Raw genomic sequence first — 18,208 nt, forward strand, 5'->3', positions numbered from 1 at the left:
CCAACGGGCTGGGCCCTTCCCCATTGATCACTAATGAAGAAAATGCCTTAGAGTCAGATTTTATGGAGGCATTCCTCAACCGAGGCTCCTTCCTCTCTGATGACTCTAGCTTTTGTCAAAATCACATAAAACCAGTGAATATATAAATATACCCTCATCCCAGATTGGCATTTAACTGCAGACTTCATGGTGGCAGCTAGCGGTGGCCATCTTGGAGAGGAAGTTCTAAGTCTAAAGCAAGGAAAGCCTTTAAGGAGAGGGGACGGGGCAGGGCGGGGAACGGGGTGTCAGCATGTCTGGACAGCAGCGTATCATGCAGGAAAGCCATGAGCAAACCTTCAGAGGCCAGGATTCAGAAGGAACCTCGAGGTCAGTGCTCCTGGCAACTGCTGTGACAGCAGGAACAGGACATTCCCAACTCTTTCTTGACATCCCTGCCCCAAGTGGCTCTCCAGAAAAACAGGGGTGATTGGGGTTTACAAGCAATTTCTGCTTTTCACCAGGTCTGCCCCAAACTGGAGAGAAAGTTGTCCTGAACTAGGCCTTGAGCCTCGGGAAGCAGAGGGTCGGTCGTTACTGAGGAAACAGAGAAAACAGGAAGAAGCCTGCAGAGCTGGGGAAAGGTCTGAGCAGGAAAGGGAGGGGTGGTGCAGGGGTGCAGTCTGGAAGGGTTGTTGTGGGGCAGCAGGCAGAGACAGCACCCTGAGGGGTGGGTTGCAAATTAAAATGAGCATGTGGTCCTGGGATCGGGTGGAGCTCAGGAGCACAGTATGGGGCCACATTGTGTTCCTGGTGTCCCAAGCCAAGCAGGGCAAGACTGGACCGGAGCTAAATCTAATCTCAGAGCCTCCCAACTGGGCCCATCTTCCCCTCCAACTGTAGAGGACAGCCCTAGCCCCCTGCCCAGCTCCCTGAGTACAGGGCCTCTCCAAATGGTGGCTCTTCTTCCATCTGTGCATCGTGGAGCTTGCTGCTGGTGAGGGGCACTCCCCACCCCCACCTCCTGTCTCTTTCCCTCTCTCTCTCTCTCTCTCTCTCTCTCTCTCTCTCTCTCTCTTTCCCATCTCTTTCATGGGTTTCTTCATGTAGCTGAGGTCACCTCGATCTTCCTGCTTCTAGTTCTCAAGAACTGGCTTTATAATAATAAGCCACCACAGCTGGTTTGTGGGAAGCTGGGGGTTGAACCCAGAGTTTCCTGCATGCTAGGCGAGTACTCTACCAACCAGGCTTCATCCTTAGTCTGAGACTCTATTTTTTAAAAAAAATTTGTTTGTGGTTTGTTTTTTGAGACAGGGTTTCTGTGTGTAACCCTGGCTGTCCTGGAACTCACTCTGTGGACCAGGTTGGCCTCAAACTCAGAAATCCACCTGCCTCTGCTTCCTAAGTATTGGGATTAAGGGTGTACACCACCATGCCCAGTTTTCTCTCTCTTTCTCTCTCTGTCTCTCTCTTAATTTATTTAGGTTAAAAACATATTTTAAAAGATTTATTTACGTATGTGAATGTAGGTGCCTGCAGAGGCAAAATAAAAAGCGTCAGAGTCCCCAGAACTAGAGTTTAGCTGGTTGTGAGCTGCCAATATGGATGCTGGGAACCAAATCCCTGTCCTCTGTAAGATCCATCACTACAGGCATTTAGCCACTGAGCTAACACGTTAGCTCACATGGTCTCTGAACTAGATGCAACCGACTAGAAAGAGTGGAGATGATAGCTCAGATACGTCCTATGATGGCATGAACCAACTCAGAGACACGCCTGAGCACACTTGTGTGCCTGCACAAGCCTGCACACAGAAGCACCAGCATGCATAGGTACAGGTTCATATTTAGCCATGCAGATGCAGGCTGCATATCTGCCTCACTCCTGTACCTGTCTTCCTCAAGGGCTTCCTCTGCAACAGCCCTGTCTTTGTCTTTCTGTCCAAAATGGCCCCACTGCCTGGGCTCCATGAAAACATCTTCACTGGGGCACTAGTCTGGGTGAGCATATACTTGCGCTGGGTGAGTGGGTGGAGCAGGCCAGGGGCAGGCGATGGATCTCTGCATGTCTCCATGGTACAGCCCCAGCTTCTTGGGAGCGGGAGGCAGGGCAAAGACCTACCTATGGTCCTCTCCTCTTCTTTGTCCCCACTGGAGAGGACAAGTAGGCTTGCTAAGTCTTCTGCACGCCCTGCTCCTTTTAGACCCTACTGAGTGACAGCCCAGGGCCTCTTGTACCACCACAACTGAGCAGAGATCAGGGAGAGTGGTTATATGGTGACCAGAGCAGAAATGAGTGCAATTGGGCCCACGGCAGCACAAGATGGCCGGTCCATCCTGCTCCCACTTGAGTCTCCATGGCCTTTATCCTTTTCTGCATCAGAGGGCAGGGCCCAGTGAGCATGGGGGCCTGTGAGCAACCAGAGAATCCCTCCCTTCTGGTCTTGCCCTGCCTCTGTCTCAAGGACCCAGATTTGCATGGACCCAAACCCCTGTGCTTTGTGTTCCCAGGAAGCCATGCGCAGCAGCTGGAGGCAGAGGGGAATGTCCTGGGGAGGGCTATTGGGATTCAGCAGGCCGTGGTTAGCCTAGGTGCCCTTAGGTGAGGGCAGTGCTGAGTTTGGAGACTGGGTGGCAGGGAAGTGAGAGTCCTGTCTCAAGTTCAGATACATCAAAGTCCAAAGAATCTAATCATGGCCCTGGATAAGGAGCAGGATCCGGCCCGGACCCAAAAGTCCCAAGCTAAACACTGATAATGAGCTCCGGATGATCTGGCCCAGTCTCTGCCTTGCCACCCCTCCCCCAGTGAAGCCTCAGCTGGGTGGCCCTGCTTGCCTCTGGGTCTGTATGGGGGTGCTGGTTATGTGTCTGAGCTCGGGATGCTTGTGGTGACTTCCTGGGATGTGATGGGGCCAAGGATGTGTCCGAGGAGAACAGAGAGCTTGGATGGGGAACTTCCTGAGAGATGCCCTCGACAAGAATGGGAAGACACACAGCTCAGATATGGAGGTTCTAACCGTACAGATTGGGAAACTGAGGCCTGGAGCAGGTAAGGGACTGATGGTCTCAGAGTGTCTTCATGTGCTATGTGGGGACTGCCAAAAGGACGGGTCCAGAGGCCTCAGGTGCCCCCGAAGATGTTCTGTCAGAAGCTCCCCTTGTGCAGATTCCAAGGGGACCTGCTTTCAGAAGTGTGCAGAGTGCAGAGAGGACCCCCCCACCCTTTCTAGAGTAGTTGAAGCCGTGATCCTAATGGCCTAGGAGGATCTCTCAGGGTCCTCTCTGCTGGTGTCCCTCAGGCCTGCTGTGAACATTACTGTGGTCTCAGCCATAGACAAGTCTAAGTGTACCGGGGCTTGCCATCCAGGCGGTTGAAGTGGGCCGCACAAAGCCTGGCCTCCAGGACAGTGAGGGTATAGCAGAGGACACGCTCTACAGTCTCTGGTTCCAGGGATAGGACACAACTGTCAAGGTTTTGTCCTCTGGGTCTCTTGCTAGGATCTGCCCCTCCTCCCTATATTCCTTCCTCACTTCCGAAAGTGGACCCTCCTTCCTGTCCCAGGCCTCGGAGCTCTCTCCAATTTCTTCTCCCGGCCTCTCTCATCCTCTTCCCCACAACAGTGGCTGGACTTCATTAACCCACATCCCATCAGGTTCGCCATCTCAGTGGGGGGTAGGGTGTCAACAAGGAACGGGGAGCGCAAACATTTAGTTTATAACAACTCGCAACTTCTGCCTCCTTCCCATGCCCTCCTCAGCCCTGGCATCCACCCAGCAGCAAGATCCACCCCGTTACACCCTACACGACAAGGCGTCTGCTTGGGACCCCCTCCACAAGCGTCCAGTTGCTCTTGGGTAAAGTCCACCTTTCCCAGCCCGTGTGTCCTGGTTCTGTAACCCCAGCCTGTGCCTTCCTCTCCCTGCAAGAGCTTCCCTGGTCGTCTCTGAGCCTTCTTCCATGAACTCAAGTCTGTTTGTCCCACCCCTACCCCAGGGCCTGTGTACCTGCAACTCCCTCTGCTTGGAATTTCCTTTCCTCAGCTGTGCCTCAGTCTTTGTCTTGGCTCCAATCTAACCTCCCAGAGGCCATCCTTGACGGTGGAATGCAGCACTGTGAGGGCGAGGTCTCATTGATCCTCCATTTGGTCCTCCACGGCTAGGTCCCTAGCACAGTGTCTCCTACCCTAGCAGGTAGATGTTCAGTAAATATTTTGTTGGATGGATTGATGGATGGGCACTTGCATTGGACTGAACCCCAAGCCTCCTCGCCACCCACAGCCTGGCCCCCAAAGGCCATTCATAGGTACACAGATCCATATTCCATAGGCTACAGAGGGAAGTCACCTCTACTTTCCCTCCCCACCTACTTCTTTGCTCTATAGTGCAGGCTCTCCTCTCTCAGTAGGCTAATTGCTAGGCCCACACCCTCCTCTCCTTCTCCAAATCTACAAGATCAGGGCCCACCTCCTTGAGAAACGTTCCCAAATCAGCAGACTGTTGCTATGAAAACCACAACAAAACTAAGCTCATGTTGTGTGCCAGGTAACCATTGAGAATTCTAAGTGCCTTTGTGTGTGTGCGGGGGAGGGGGAGATGTATGCATGTGTGTGTTTGTTGCTTCCAGTGGTGGATGTCTGTTGTCTTCCTTAATTTTTTGTCCATATTAATTTCTGAGACAGGATCTCTTCACTGAACCTGGATGGAGCTCACTGATGCAGCTAAAATGACTGGCCAGCAAACTCCCAGGATCCTCCTGTCTCTGCCTCCCCGGTTCTGCTACACTTGGCTGTTTATGCAATTGCTAGATATCAAGCTTACATTTATACAGTCAGTAGTTTTTATTTTGCTCATAGCAACTTTCTAGGCCCCATTCATTCCACATAGTAGTTGAAGGAGCAGATTCAGAGTAGTTGAGGGATATGCCCGAGGTCTCACAGCTGCCAACAACACGAGCACACCTCCCATAATCCTGTCCTTTTAAAGCTTCCCTCTCCACCTAGACAAAAGCTTTGGGGGAGTCTGAGGTTTGGTTAGGGCTCGCCTCGCACAATCCAGATTTTGTGTCCTGGACGTCCAATGTTTACTTGGGAAATCAAGGTCACTGTACCTGTGTACACTGGGCCTCACCCCCCATGGATCAATCTGTTGATGTGTTCCTAGGAAAAGGGAGACAAGGAGCCTCCAGGAACACCTGGTACCTCTTCCCCACCCCCATTCTTCAGGCTGAGCCCCAGCTGCTCCTTGCATTGCTGGGCTGCCCCAATCTGGTACTCAGTCCAGAGCGGACCAGCCACTCCGTGCTCACATTCCTTCCCCCAGGGGGTTAAAGCCTTAGTACTCATCTCTCCCAGCCACACTCCTTCTGGGACTCTCCTACCGGGAGGGAAGCTGGGACAGGCTGAAGGACAGCAGGTGGGAGGCAGCAACAGGAAGAATCTTCCCCCAGCCCCCAAGGGGCCACAACTCCCTGCTAATGGGCAGAAATGAAGAAGGGGACAGGGAAGACACAGGTTCAGTTCACTGTTCAAAGCCAATCATCATGTCTGGCACAGAGTAATGAATGCCCTTGACCCCCCTGACCTCTCAGGTCCTCTTCAGGGACAGCTCTGCCAGCAATGTCCATCCTGGAGAAATGGGGCCCAGAGAAGTATCTACCCAAAGAGCACGACAAGAGACTGAGAAGATGCCACAGTGACCAGGGCACTTTTCTGCCCATCTCCAGCACAGAATGAAGCTTCAGGAAGCGCTAAGCCAAGGGACAGGGATATTGAAGCTCTGATGACCCAGCCCCTGTGGAGACATTCTTCCCACCCCTTTCCAAAACCCGAGTTCCCATGCCTAGTGTTCCGTCAGCTCCATGCCCACAGCAAGAATTGGTGTCGCACAATCCCGGGGCATGCTCAGAGGGCTGAAAGGGAATAACACCTGGATGCATGGACCATTCTGAGCTTGATTTGCCAACAACTCCCATGCTAGATGGGGTCGGGGACGAGGAACGTGACAGGTGTTTATACAGAAAAAGACAAGATGGTTTCAGGCCAAGTTTGAGTTCTCAAGAGCCAGTAGTGAAGTGAATACTTATGGTCTGTGTTGGTGGAATCACAATGTCTGGAGCAGGGCACTGCCTGGCTGGAGGCAAGTGAAGGTCAGCCCTGGGTGCTGTTTTCAGGCAGGGCTCAGACAGTAGCTCAGGAGGCATGCTGGGAGGAGTCAAATGCAGTGGTGATGGACAAGGAGGTGATGGGAATAAGCCAGTTACTGCCCACCTTCTGACCACTTGACTACAAGCCAGTTGCATGGTTAATATTGGGGGGACATTTTCTTATTTGACTCTGGCAATAATTCCTAGAGGGAGGGACTACTATTATCCCTATGTGGCGGCTGATGAAGAAAAAGTGGTCAGAAGGTGCCACAAAGTGTCTGGTGAAGGGACCATGGCAGGCACACATGCTGGCATTCTAGCTGGTTGTGACGGCTAATCCTCTCTCTCTCTCTCTCTCTCTCTCTCTCTCTCTCCATGGTTTCTCTGTGTAGTCCTGACTGTTCAGACTGGCCTCAAATTCAGAAATCCGCCTGCCTCTGCCTCCCGAGTGCTAGGATTAAAGCTGTGTGCTGCCACCGCCTGGCAGTTAATCCAGTCTTTAAGATTTGCTCTTATTTTGGTGGTGGCATACATCTTTAATCCCAACAGTTGGGAGGCAGAGACAGGTGAACTCTGTGAGTTCAAGGCTAGTCTGGTCTACAGAACAAGTTCCAGGACAAGCTACAAAGCTACACAGAGAAACCCTGTCTCAAAACAAACAAACAAAAAAATTGCTTTTACTTATGTCCATGTTATGTGTACGTGTGCCCACAGAGGCAGGAGAGAGGTGCCGGGTCCCCTGGAGCTGCAGTCACAGGAGGTGTGAGCAGGCCAACACAGATGCTAGGAACCAAACTTGGCTTTTCTGCCTGAGCAGGGTGTGCTCTTAACTGCCAAGCCATCTCCAGCCCTATACTGGTTAACTCTGAGTGCATACTTGACCAAGTTTAAATCCCCTAGGAGACCAACGTTTGGGCACATATGGGAGGGGTTTTCAGGCTGATTTAACTGAGGTAGGAAGAGTGAGGGGGCAGCACCATTTTATAGGTTGGGGTCCCAGACAGGACAAGGAGGAAGTGAGCTTAACCTCCGCTGACTGGGAATGGATACTGTGTGACGTTGCCTCACACTCCTGTATCGTGTTTGTCCTCCATGATGAGCTGTGGTCAGGCACGTCTGTCACAGCGAAGGCACAGGTAACTAACACTCCGCCCTGCTTGTCCTGGCCAGCTCCTCTCCGCCACAGGTGGCCATGGCTTCGATGGAGGCTGGCAGCATTTATCCCGACCTCTTCGCCTCCGAGTAGGACTTCACTTGAAGGTACTTGCTGGAGCACCCAGTACTCAGGATTGGTTAGCCTGACCTCCTATGCACCCGCCCCGCCCCTCCCACGGACAGGAGCTGTCCCTGAGGATGTCAAGAGTACAGGAGCAGGGTAGATCTGCGGGTGTTGGGCAGGCGTGGGAGGAGCAGGGTCACTGGGTAGTTAAGGTGAGGTCCTGGCCTGGAATTCCAAGTCGGGCACTGGAGTGTGCTCTACTGAGAAGGGAGTCATTTGGGCGGGGGAGTGGTCCTCAGTCAGGTCAGGCCTGGCCCAGAGCAGGGGTGGGATGGGGTGGGAAGGCCACACGACTGGCATCCAGCCCCAGTAGAAGCCATTAATTAACTCATGGCCTGAGGTGAGTCTCTTCACCTCCTGGCCTGTTTCCTCTCCTGGACACTACGATAACAATACCTGCCCAGTGAGGTCTGACAGAGATAAATGGTCTCAGCCATTCTGTGTAGACTTGGTGAAGCCTTGTTATTACACAGGGGTGGGTTTGGGGAGGGCCTCTCCGGTCTGACCTGAAATGTCACTCACAGACAGGATGCTGCATCCTCTGCTTTCCTGAGGGAAGCCCAGGGGGCCAGCAGTGCCCGCATCTAAAGAAGAAAACAGGTGCTCAGTCACTGGTGTTGGCTATGATTTCTGGACGAAATGGCTGATTCCATCTAAGTTCCCAGCCCTGACTTTTGAGGGACAGGTCCCAATACAAGGGCAGCTGTTACCCTCCTGGGCACTGTGCCCATTTGCCCATCCATCCCTTCCTGTAGGAAAGCTGTCCTCTCTCACCCTACCCTATCCCTGAGAGAGGAAAATTCCTATAGTAAATGTGGGTCTGAGGCAGAGGGAAAGGTGAGGGCCCCACTGGGCTGGGATCCAATTCTGGGGCCTGTGTCTTGGACTTTCCCACCGAAGCAATGGTGACTTGTTCTGGGGACCCAGGGAGTCAGAGCAGCTTTTGGAACCAAGAGAACGCGGTTAAGTGTCTCTAAAGGAATGCAGGAAGTCCGAAGTTGGGGGCCTCAAGAGTGGGGACAACTGTTGATTGTTGTCCTCAGGAGCAGCTGGGCTCTTTGGTGTTGAGACATAGTCTTACTATGTATCTCGGCTGGGCTGGAATTTGCTCACAGACCAGGCTTGCCTTAACCTCAGACGTCCACGTGCATCTACCTCCAAAGTGCTAGGTCTAAAGGTGCAGGGCACCACACTTAAAATCCGTCCACTATTGAAGTGCAATGGCGTTCATCATCTGCCTGGCTACCTGTCATATTAGCTCCGGGTCTTCCATGTGCAGAATGAGGCCCACTTGCTTAACCATTCAGTGGCAGAGCCAGGGACAGAATTGGGTGTCTTGACTACAGCAGCCTCTGGCCACCCCTTGGCAGTGCCCATTGTCAGTGTGGAGGGGTCTGGAGGACTGGGGGTGTAATTCAGCATGAGCTGTTTGCTTAGGACGCATGAGGTCCTGGGTTCCATTCCCACAGGCGGAGAGGAAGAGGAGAGAAAGAGGGCAAGAGACAAGGGAGGGAGGAAGGGAAGGGAAAAGGCAGTCTGTCAGCATGGCTCCATAACTGCTGAAGTGTGGTTAGGGTCCTAAGGCCTGACCCTGGCACAGCTGTATCTGCCTCTCCCCTGTGCCCCCAGCTCCCCACTGACCTTTCTGTGTCTAGACACAAGCCCTCCTGAGGAGAGGCTGCAAGAGCAGGGTCGTGTGCTGGAGGACACAGGAGCTGCACTGAGGCTGCAGGGGTCAGGAGCACCCTGCCAGTGCTGAAGCCAGTCTGATCTGCAGAGGGTTATCCCCCAGGGCAGAGACCAACGGGGTGGAAGAGGCAGAAGGGTCTGTGGGCCGGGAGCTTCTAGGTGAGGCAGCAGTCTCCTCCTGCATCCTGCTGTGACCAGTCCTCTTTGTGCGTTTTTAGAGAGTGCAGGTGACATCCACTTGTCAGGAGGGCCTTCTCAGTCTAATCTCCACGCAGAAGACCGTGGCAGAGGAAAACCGGGGAGCCACCATCCGATGGAGAGGACCACATGATCACAGCACAGGACAGGGAGCCACTCAAGGAGCACCCAGAGAAAAGGCCTGTCGATATGTCTTGGGCAAACCGGCTCTCATGCACATCACAGGGAGGAGGCACAAACAGCCTGAGGAAGAATGGAGTCCCTGCCACAAGAGGGCACCAGGTGGCCTGAATGATGGGGGCGGGCAGGAGACCGCTGGGCCTGCTGGGCCTGCTGGGCCTGCGCTAAGTTAAGGTACAGGTCCCTGGGGGCTCCGTCCTAGGACTGTCCTCCAAGAGAGCCTTCAACAACAAGCTGGAAGGCTGGGCAGATGTCATATGGTTTTCCCTGGGCTACTTCTGGGATTTTAGCAAAATCCTGTGTGAAGGTTCCAGCCTGGGCTCAGCTGTGCTGGGGGTAGCTGAGGAGAAGCTGTGGTCTACCTTTGGGCCAACATGTTAAGGGGTGGCAGTAGCCCCTGGGGCTTGTCTGGAGGGGTGCAGAGGAGAGTCTTGTGAAATGTCTCTCCTCCCCTCCCTAGTCCATTTCAGCCTGGGATGAGAACATCATCTCTTTGGGGCACCTTTCCTCCAGTTTCCCTCTATACCTGGGTTCCCAGCAACAGGGTCTTGTTCTGCAAGAGCTCGTCCATCCCTGGCAACTGTAAGTTTTAGGCTTCTTAGAGAAGAAAAGGAAATGACCAGACTTTACAACCACCCTGCATTTGCCAGAATGAAGTCCTATCTCTATCAGGCCTGCCCGTTCTACCTATCTAGACCCCTGCCAGGAAAGACTGCACAAGAGACAGACTCACCGAACCAGAATTTAAAAATAATTATATTAATAATAAATATGTTAAGTTACATTTAAAACAATAAATAGAAAAATAAACTGATAAATAAAATCAACAGGTACAAAATGTTTCAAAACTCCAACCAAAAGAAGAAGAAGAAGAAGAAGAAGAAGAAGAAGAAGAAGAAGAAGAAGACGACGAAGAAAAGAAGAAGAAGAAAAGAAGAAGAGGAGAAAACAGAAAAAAGAGAAAACACATAAACACAGACAGACAGACAGCTGACAGACTAGACAAATGGACATTAGGGAAGGGTGCAAAATGCAACCTTGGGAACCCTTCACAGTTTACACCATGGCTCCCTCCTCTCCAGCTCACTCTCTCCTCTCCCCAGCTCGGGGAACTGGACACTCAGTGGCTGACATCTGTGGGGACTCCAGCAATGCAGAGAAGCATCTGGTCTGCCCCAGTGTCTGCAAAGCAGCTGAGTCCAGGGCTGGTGGGCGAGGTGGAGGTCTCCCTGCAGGAGGTGGGCGGGGGAGGACCAGGTCTACAGAGGCAGGTCGGTGCTGTTGTGCCGAGTCTTCCTAACAGTGCCATCATCTCGGGGCAGAGCCCTCTGCAGGTTGGACATGGCCACGGTCTTCTTGAGGTCAATCACGGCATAGGAGTCTGAGCTGCGAGCAGGGTGTGGGGTGGGCCCAGGAGCTCCCGACACTGCGGGGTTCTGGGGCCCCTTGGGACGGTCTGTGCCCCAGCCCTTGAGCTCCACCTGGATGTAGTTGAGCTGCCTTGAGGGCTCAGGGCCAGGCCGGCGGAAATCAAAGTTGAAGACTCTTGGGGAGCCTCGGTGGCGGGTCAGTGGGACAGGGAAGTTGCTGTGGCTACGGACAGAGGAGCCCCGGGTGCTGGTAGGTTTCTGTAGTGGGGTTTCATCCTCCTCACCATCGGGGAAGCCATTTGAGGATGGTGTAAGCCCATCCCTGGAGTCCCCATCATCCCCGGCCTCCAGGCCCAGCTGCTGAGCTTGGCTCTCCCACACAGGGGGAAGCGGGGGCAGGTTCTCATAGTGCAGTAGTGCGGCCCTACGGTGGGCCAGGCCATTCCACCCTGGCTCCTCTGGGCTCAGTCTCCAGCCAGCTGCTTGCCGCAAGCTCCCGCTGACATTCTCATAGGTGCATTTGGGCTGGGCTGGGCACTCAGAAGGGCCCTCGTTGTTGTTGTGATGGGGAGGGTCATTCATGTTGGGACACAGGCTTTGGCACTTCATCGCCTGCCGCCGAGCCGGGGTGGGGCCCAACACAAACTTGACCTGCCCTGGCTGTAAGAACACCTGCGGGTCCCGCTGGTCGGAAACCCGGGTCTGTGGGAAGGGTGCCCGGCCCTCAGGCAGTGGCTGCAGGCAGTGGCGACTCCTGCGGTGGTCTTCTTCACCAGTTGGTGTGTTGACATAGGTGTGGGACTGCAGGGGAAAGATGTCAAGGGAACAGTGGGTTCAAGGACTAGGAGGGTGGGAAAGGCAGTGGGACAGAACCAGAGGAACAGGAAAAGAGCCACGTTTCCTCTGCCACCTCTAAACCTCCCAACATGCTCACCCTTCTGGGGGTAGAATGGAGCCCTGCTGGGTTTCTTCCCCTTCCCACAACCTTTCCTAGGCCCCATCCCCACCCAGAGTGCAGCCTACCATATGCGCACCTGCTCATCGGAGCCAATGAGGGTGTGGGTAGACTCTTCCCCAAGCGTAGGATGTCGGAGACTGCTTGTGGAGGGTCGGCGGGGAGCGGAGAACCGTGTGCCCTCTCCAGGGCAGCCAGGGCAGCCATTGGAGAGGCTGGAGACAGTGTAGCCTAGAGGTGGCAGCCAAGGGGATGGGTATGGGAACCACCTGAATCATTTACAATCAGATGCACACATTTGTGGGGTGCCCTGCAACTCCTCTGATGGCAAGGCAAGACACTCTCCAGGCTCCTTGTGTGACTAAGCCACACTGAACTGGAAGCCCTGGCCTGCCTTCTGAAGTCACCCTGAGGCCCGAGGCTGCCCCAGCCTCCCATTCCATCACAGCCTTACTTTAAGCACGGAAGGTACACCTGTCACCCCGGGACCATCCATGACTGCAGTCAGGCTTTGTCACGAGCACCATGCAAACGCCACAAACGCAGGGACCCTTTCCATCTCTCCTATTTCCCCAGACCCGGCCAGGGAATGCAGAGCAATAAGCAGCTGTGTAGTCAGAGACCCAACGAGCACAAACTGTGGGAACGCTACACAGTCATGGCCAGAGATGTCTGCACCAGTAAGGCAGGAGAGGTGTATGTTGTATGTCACCCAGCACAGTAGACAGATGGAAGCAAAAAGCTCCAGACTGCTGTTTCTATGGCAACCCAACGTCTTCCTGTCTGCTTCCCAACCACTAGTCGACCCAACGCCTAGGATTCTGCAGCTCCAGCTTGAGTCACCCAATTGGTCCTGCCCAGCACTGAGCCATCCTCAGGAATGGTTCTGATGATGGGGGAATGTCCAGGAAAACTGGCTCAACTCAGCTATCCCCTACCTGCTAGCTTGACTTGGGCCTCCCAGACTCATGGTTCCTGGGGTGGTGGTTTCCTTACCAGTGGGTTGTGAGGGTCCTCGAGGAAGGTCGAGCTCTGGGGGATGGCTGTTCCGTGTGACGATAACTGGCTCTTCCAGCACGTTGATGCTGTTACACTGCATAAGGTCCTGCAGCAGGTTGAAGATTTCCTCAGCCCGAGAGCACTTGAAAGCAAAGATCCCTGGAGAAGGCAAAAAAGCAACAAGGCTCTTGCCAACCCTAAGTGACTAGGGAACATCAGCCAGTCAAAAGGAAATGTCCCTGAACTTCAATCCCACCCTCTGCCTCTCCTTTCTGAGCATTCATCCTCGGGGCATTCCAGAACCCCAGAGACACTGGAGGGATGGGCGGGAGGGGAGGCACCCATGGCACCTGTCTCCCTACACTACCCGCTGCTATCGTTCCAAGGCCCAGCACTGCAGCCATATCCCCCAGGGTATGCTTGTTTTCATAAGGATGCCTGCCTTCTGGGGTGAAGCTAAAACCACAGAGAGTTGCCCCCAGCTTCCTGCACCTACTACTCCCTGCACTCCAGGAAAAACCAGCTTCACCCAGCATGCAGCCAGCTTTACCCACTGCCCTCTAATCATTCACAGGTCATTCACTGGCTAGCCAGGAAGCAAAGGCCTCCTGCCTCTGCGCATAGGGTCCCTGCAGAGCTTGGGTTCTGGTGAAAAAGGAAAAGATGGGCAGAGCTGAAGAGAGACACAGCAAGGCAGTCCTGCGGCTCCTGCGTACGGTCAGCCTCTAAGCCCTTCTAAGTCTGACCTGTCCCCAAAGTGGCAGGAATGGGCTGAGCAACTGGAATTCAATGTCTCTGAAGATGCCAGTCTGGGGCTCTGCAACACAGGATCATGGGATTCAGGGGCAGCTCTGGGGACACCTTGGGCACATATCCACAGCAAAGATAGATATATTCAGATATGGCACCACACCCTGATAAGTAGTCACAAAGTTCAAGGCTGGCCTGAGCTACCCATTAAAACCCTGTTCAAAAAAACCAGGGGGAGGGGGTGGAATCTGTGGTAAAATGTTTACTTAGCATGCACAGACTCAGGTTTAAATCCCAGCACCACACCCAAATAATAATAAATATGATTATGTGGAAATATGGACAATGCATATTATATTACTGTTACAGTGTTGTCCATTCACCCGAGTATAGGGCAACTGAGGTTTGTAGAAACAGAATGAGAAAGATGGGGAAGAAAAAAGGGCTCTTCTGGCAGGAAATGTGAAAGCCGGAAAAGACAGGAAGAGGTGGTGACACCCTGCTGTGAACCCAAGACTTGGGAGGTGAGAGGAGACTCACCATGAGTTTAGAGACCAGTGAAGGCTACATAGAACAGACCCTCTCAAAGGGGACGAGCAGTGAGAGACAGAGGAGGAAAAGGAGGAGAGGAGGGAGGGGACAGAGAAAGCCTGGTATCAGGAGAAGCCCCGCACTGGGATCTAGGACGGCCTCCCTCAGGTGCCAAGTGCAGATCAAGCGGCTCTGCCTCATCTCTCTGTTCACATGCCATGTTCTCCTGTGCCCTCTCATGCCCATGAGCTACAGGAATGAGACACATGGAGGAAAGGGCCGCACAGCAATCAACCCAGGAGACTCACTGGCCTGCGGCTGTCCCAGGAGACATTGATCTCCTCCACCTGTCTGTCTACAGCACACTCTCAAGGACTCCTGGGGCTGAGCCGCACCTGGACCTAATAGACAAGCCCAAACCTCATGCCCTAACCTCAGCCTCATGGAACAACCTGCCAGCCCCTGACCTCTGGCTGCAGAGGGCAGATGTCCAGGGGGAACCAGTACTCTCCACTGCCCACAGGTGATGGCAGACACATGTTGGGCTCCTGAAGGCTAACCTGTATATGAGACCTAAGCTCCTGCTTCCCCAGATCTCAGCCCAGGGCAGCCGGTCTTCTTCCTGACCTCTCTTCTACTATGGATGAGATCCAGGGTATATGACATGGTAGCTCAGAAGGCTTTTTTTTTTTCTACTGTAAGGGCAGTAGAACCCTGAAGCCATAGCAACAATGGGAAGAATGGTTTGTCTTTGCTAGGTAGGCTCTGGCCTAGGAGCACTGGCTACTTCATGGATTGCGCACCGAATGTTCCCAAAAGGCTCGAGGAAGAACAGCAGCGATGCTCGGACCTTTCCCTGCTCTCGGCAACACCACCAAGTCTGATGTCTGATGTCAGTATGTGAAGGGCCACGCTCTAATTCTGTAATAAGCTCATGTCCTTGTCCTGGAGGGCAGAGCTGGTACTCACCCTGGCCCGTCTGACAGCGGCGGCCACTCTCAAAGGAGAAGAGGTTGGAGTCATAGCCATAGCGCCGCAGGCAGAGGTAGGGCCAGCGGACAGCGTCCCGCTGCTGCAGGTGCAGCACCAGCTCACTCTGGGTCAGCTCCATCACCCCTGAGCCCAGTTCCACCCCTTCATCGTCCACATTAGTCACCTGCAGAGAGAATGGACACAGGGTCAGTAAAGAGCCCAAGAAGTATATGCAAGGGACTCTGAGCCACTGGGAGACAGTGACTGTGGGGTTAGGGCCAGGAGACTGAGTGGCTCTTAGCTGTACCACAGGTACACTGGTCCCCTTGGGTAACACAGAGCAGTGCCATGGGGAATGACAGTTCTATGGGGTAATCTCTTCTATGGCTCTCAGCTCTGACATTTGCAGACAGGAAAGAGGTCACCTGTTGACCTCTGAGGTCAGGTGGTTAGCTGTCCAATGCTCAAGAACTTCCTGGGGCTTAATTTCAAAGGCCAGGATATCAACAAAAAAGGGTTTAACCGTTAATTCAAAGTCAAAAGACTTGCTGAACAGATACAGCCATCCTCCAATCCCCAAACTGTGCAAACTTGCTGAGGGCTCCCTCTCTAGTTGGGAAGGAGAAACATTAGCCCTGACAAACCCCAGTGTGAGGAGAAGGCGCCTCCTATGGGATATAGGGAGCTAAGGTTCATAAAACAATATAGTGTTTCTTCGGGGCTAAGTATGCTCTCTTTAAAACACATTATTCTTGGTGGTAAGGGGATGGGGGAAAAGAACAACCAGAAATAAAAAACAAGGTTAGGTTCCCCCACCACACTACCTCAGATGTCAGAGAGCAAGGACAAGGCACCTTACTAAGTCCACACCACAGCCTGTCATTTCTCCTTCCCGAGAGATACTGGAGGCCTAAACTCAAAAGGCCCTGGGAACTTGAGCAGGGAGAGGCTCTGGGTACCTTGAACTTGGTGGGGTGGTTGTGTGGCACGCTGTTTCTGTCCAGGCAGCTACAGCAGCTCCCCATGGTGTTAGAGCAGCCTTTCCACCCTAGGAACAGACAAGGGATGAGCAGGTCACCAGTCACCCTGCCAAGGAGCTCTGAGCAGACACCACACTGTGAGTATGTCCTCCTGCCAAGAGGCTGCATGACACAGACACACCCTGAGGGAATGCTCTCTCAACCTGTGGTCAAACACACTTGGGATAAACATTGATTCAAGTTAGAATGAGTGAAGGATTCCTACAGGTGGGGGACGGCAAGCTTCTCAGAGGTTGAGAGTCAGCCTGGGCCTGGGAAGCACACAGCGGTCTGGCCTGTGGAGTGATTGACTGGAAAAGCAGCACGGCTATAAGAGGCACAGGGAGTGGCTGTCACAGCTGTGATCCTCATCTGGAGTCAGCAAACAGTGTCCCTTGGGTGTCGCAGATACTGTCTTGTTCCTTTTTCTTCCCCTCATTTTTCACCTTACCCATTTCACTCCAGCCTTGTTCTCTCTTTCCTCCCTTGCTCCACCCTAATATCCACCGGAAATGAGTATTTCTGGTGTTCTCTTCAAGTAAACTGTTAGTAGACTGTGATCATAAAACCCAACAATCCAAGCAGTGGTGGCACACACCTTTAATTCCAGCACTTGGGAAGCAGAGGCAGGCGGATCTCTGAGTTAAAGCCAGCCTGGTCCACAGAGAAAGATCCAGGACAGCTGGGGCGACACAGAGAAACACTGTCTTGAAAAAGCCAAAAACCAAATCGAAACAAAACAACAAAAAAGGCAAACCCACACTTAATGACTGAACACTGGAACTCACAGAGATCTTCTTGTCTAGGCTTTCCAAGTGCTGGGAGTAAAAATACTACCAGGCTGGGTTCAATCTAGCATGATTTTTTAAAAAAACCTTGGTTAGATATTTCTTCACTGAGGAAGAAAAATGCTGGGGCTGAGCATGTAGCTCAGCAGTAGATACTGCCTATGAGGCTCCAGACTGAACTCCCAGCACTCCATGAAAGCAACTCACAGAAGGCGGGGTTGCCTTCCCAAAGGTTGGAGCAGAGATAGGAGACCTTAGCTGGCTTTTCCCTTCAGGCTACTGGTAATGGGAAGACAGTCACAAAAGACAGGTTTCTGCCTTACTATGGAGAGGAAAGCACTTAGACCTCTGTGACCCAAGGGAACAAGATACACACGGACAGAACCCAAACAGAGGTTTTGTTCTTAGTGCTGGAAATCCAATTCGCTCTGCTGCTGAGCTATACTCCTAGGCCCAACCAGCAGTGTTTTTCATCTTTATTTTTGGTTTTTCAAGACAGGGTATCTCTGTAAGCTTTAGAGCCTGTCCTGGAACAAGCTCTTATTATAGACCAGGCTGACCTTGAACTCCTAGAGATCTGCCTGCCTCCCAAATGCTGGGATTAAAGGCGTGCGCCACCACGGCCCGGCCCAGTCAGCAGTTTTCAGAGGTTCACTTTACTGCAAAAAAACACAAGGTAGTGGATTATCCAGGAACCTCTGTTGCTGTGGTAGAACCTTTAACAACCCAGTGACCTGTTCCCTACATTCCTCTGGAGTTGAGAAACTCTACAAAACTGACACCAAGCCGCAGTTCTTACCTCACCCAGGCCATTGGGGAGCTGACCCTGGGAAGGGCATCGGAAAGGATTCCCACTTCACTCCTCCCGTCCTTGGAGGGGTGTCATGGCAAAGCGTCTGCAGAGAAGTCACCTGGATCCCTGTGGGTCACACCTGGGGCTCACCTAGCACAGGAGACAGAGACCATACGTTAACGAAAACCAACCCTCAGCCCCCAACTCTTCATGAAACGGGCTTATCAGTGTCTCCCACCTGGATTTATCTGGTCCAGGTCCTAGTGGATCCTGGGTCCAGCTAGAAAGACCAATGAACACAACACGATCTCCCACGAAAGACCACAATTTTGCAGCCCTGGATGGAACTCCCTAGGCCCAAGAACAATGAACTCTGAGATGTCTACCACCTCTAGTTGGCAGCCATCACTGCAGTCCCCTCGGAATCCTGCCGCTCAGACCACCACCTGACCTTGCAGAGAATTTCAACCCTACAAAAAGTTTTCTTTCTCAGAAGAACAATAATAATATGTTAGTTCAGCAAGAGCACCAGTTTAAGACTCTGAAAACCAACATTCTAGAACAT

The 18,208-nt window shown here is 52.9% G+C and overlaps 1 protein-coding gene across 2 annotated transcripts; it reads right to left on the reverse strand.

Moving 5' to 3' along the window:
* Positions 1-10,415: 10,415 nt before the first annotated feature.
* Frs3 (fibroblast growth factor receptor substrate 3) lies at positions 10,416-18,177 on the reverse strand. Of its 2 annotated transcripts, XM_038342676.1 has the most exons (6): positions 17,650-18,177; positions 16,003-16,091; positions 15,041-15,227; positions 12,788-12,949; positions 11,871-12,022; positions 10,416-11,637 (listed from the first exon to the last, which is right to left on the reverse strand). In XM_038342676.1, exons 2-6 carry the CDS (start codon positions 16,066-16,068, stop codon positions 10,726-10,728), a joined length of 1,479 nt encoding a protein of 492 aa, XP_038198604.1. In that variant the 5' UTR covers positions 16,069-16,091; positions 17,650-18,177; the 3' UTR covers positions 10,416-10,725. The 2 variants fall into 2 exon arrangements, with proteins under 2 accessions (XP_038198604.1, XP_038198603.1); XM_038342675.1 differs by lacking the exon at positions 17,650-18,177 and having other exon boundaries at positions 16,003-17,274.
* Between the last annotated feature and the right edge of the window lie 31 nt (positions 18,178-18,208).

The sequence above is a fragment of the Arvicola amphibius genome, chromosome 9, assembly GCF_903992535.2.
Source record: "Arvicola amphibius chromosome 9, mArvAmp1.2, whole genome shotgun sequence".
In the NCBI taxonomy this organism is placed as follows: domain Eukaryota; kingdom Metazoa; phylum Chordata; class Mammalia; order Rodentia; family Cricetidae; genus Arvicola; species Arvicola amphibius.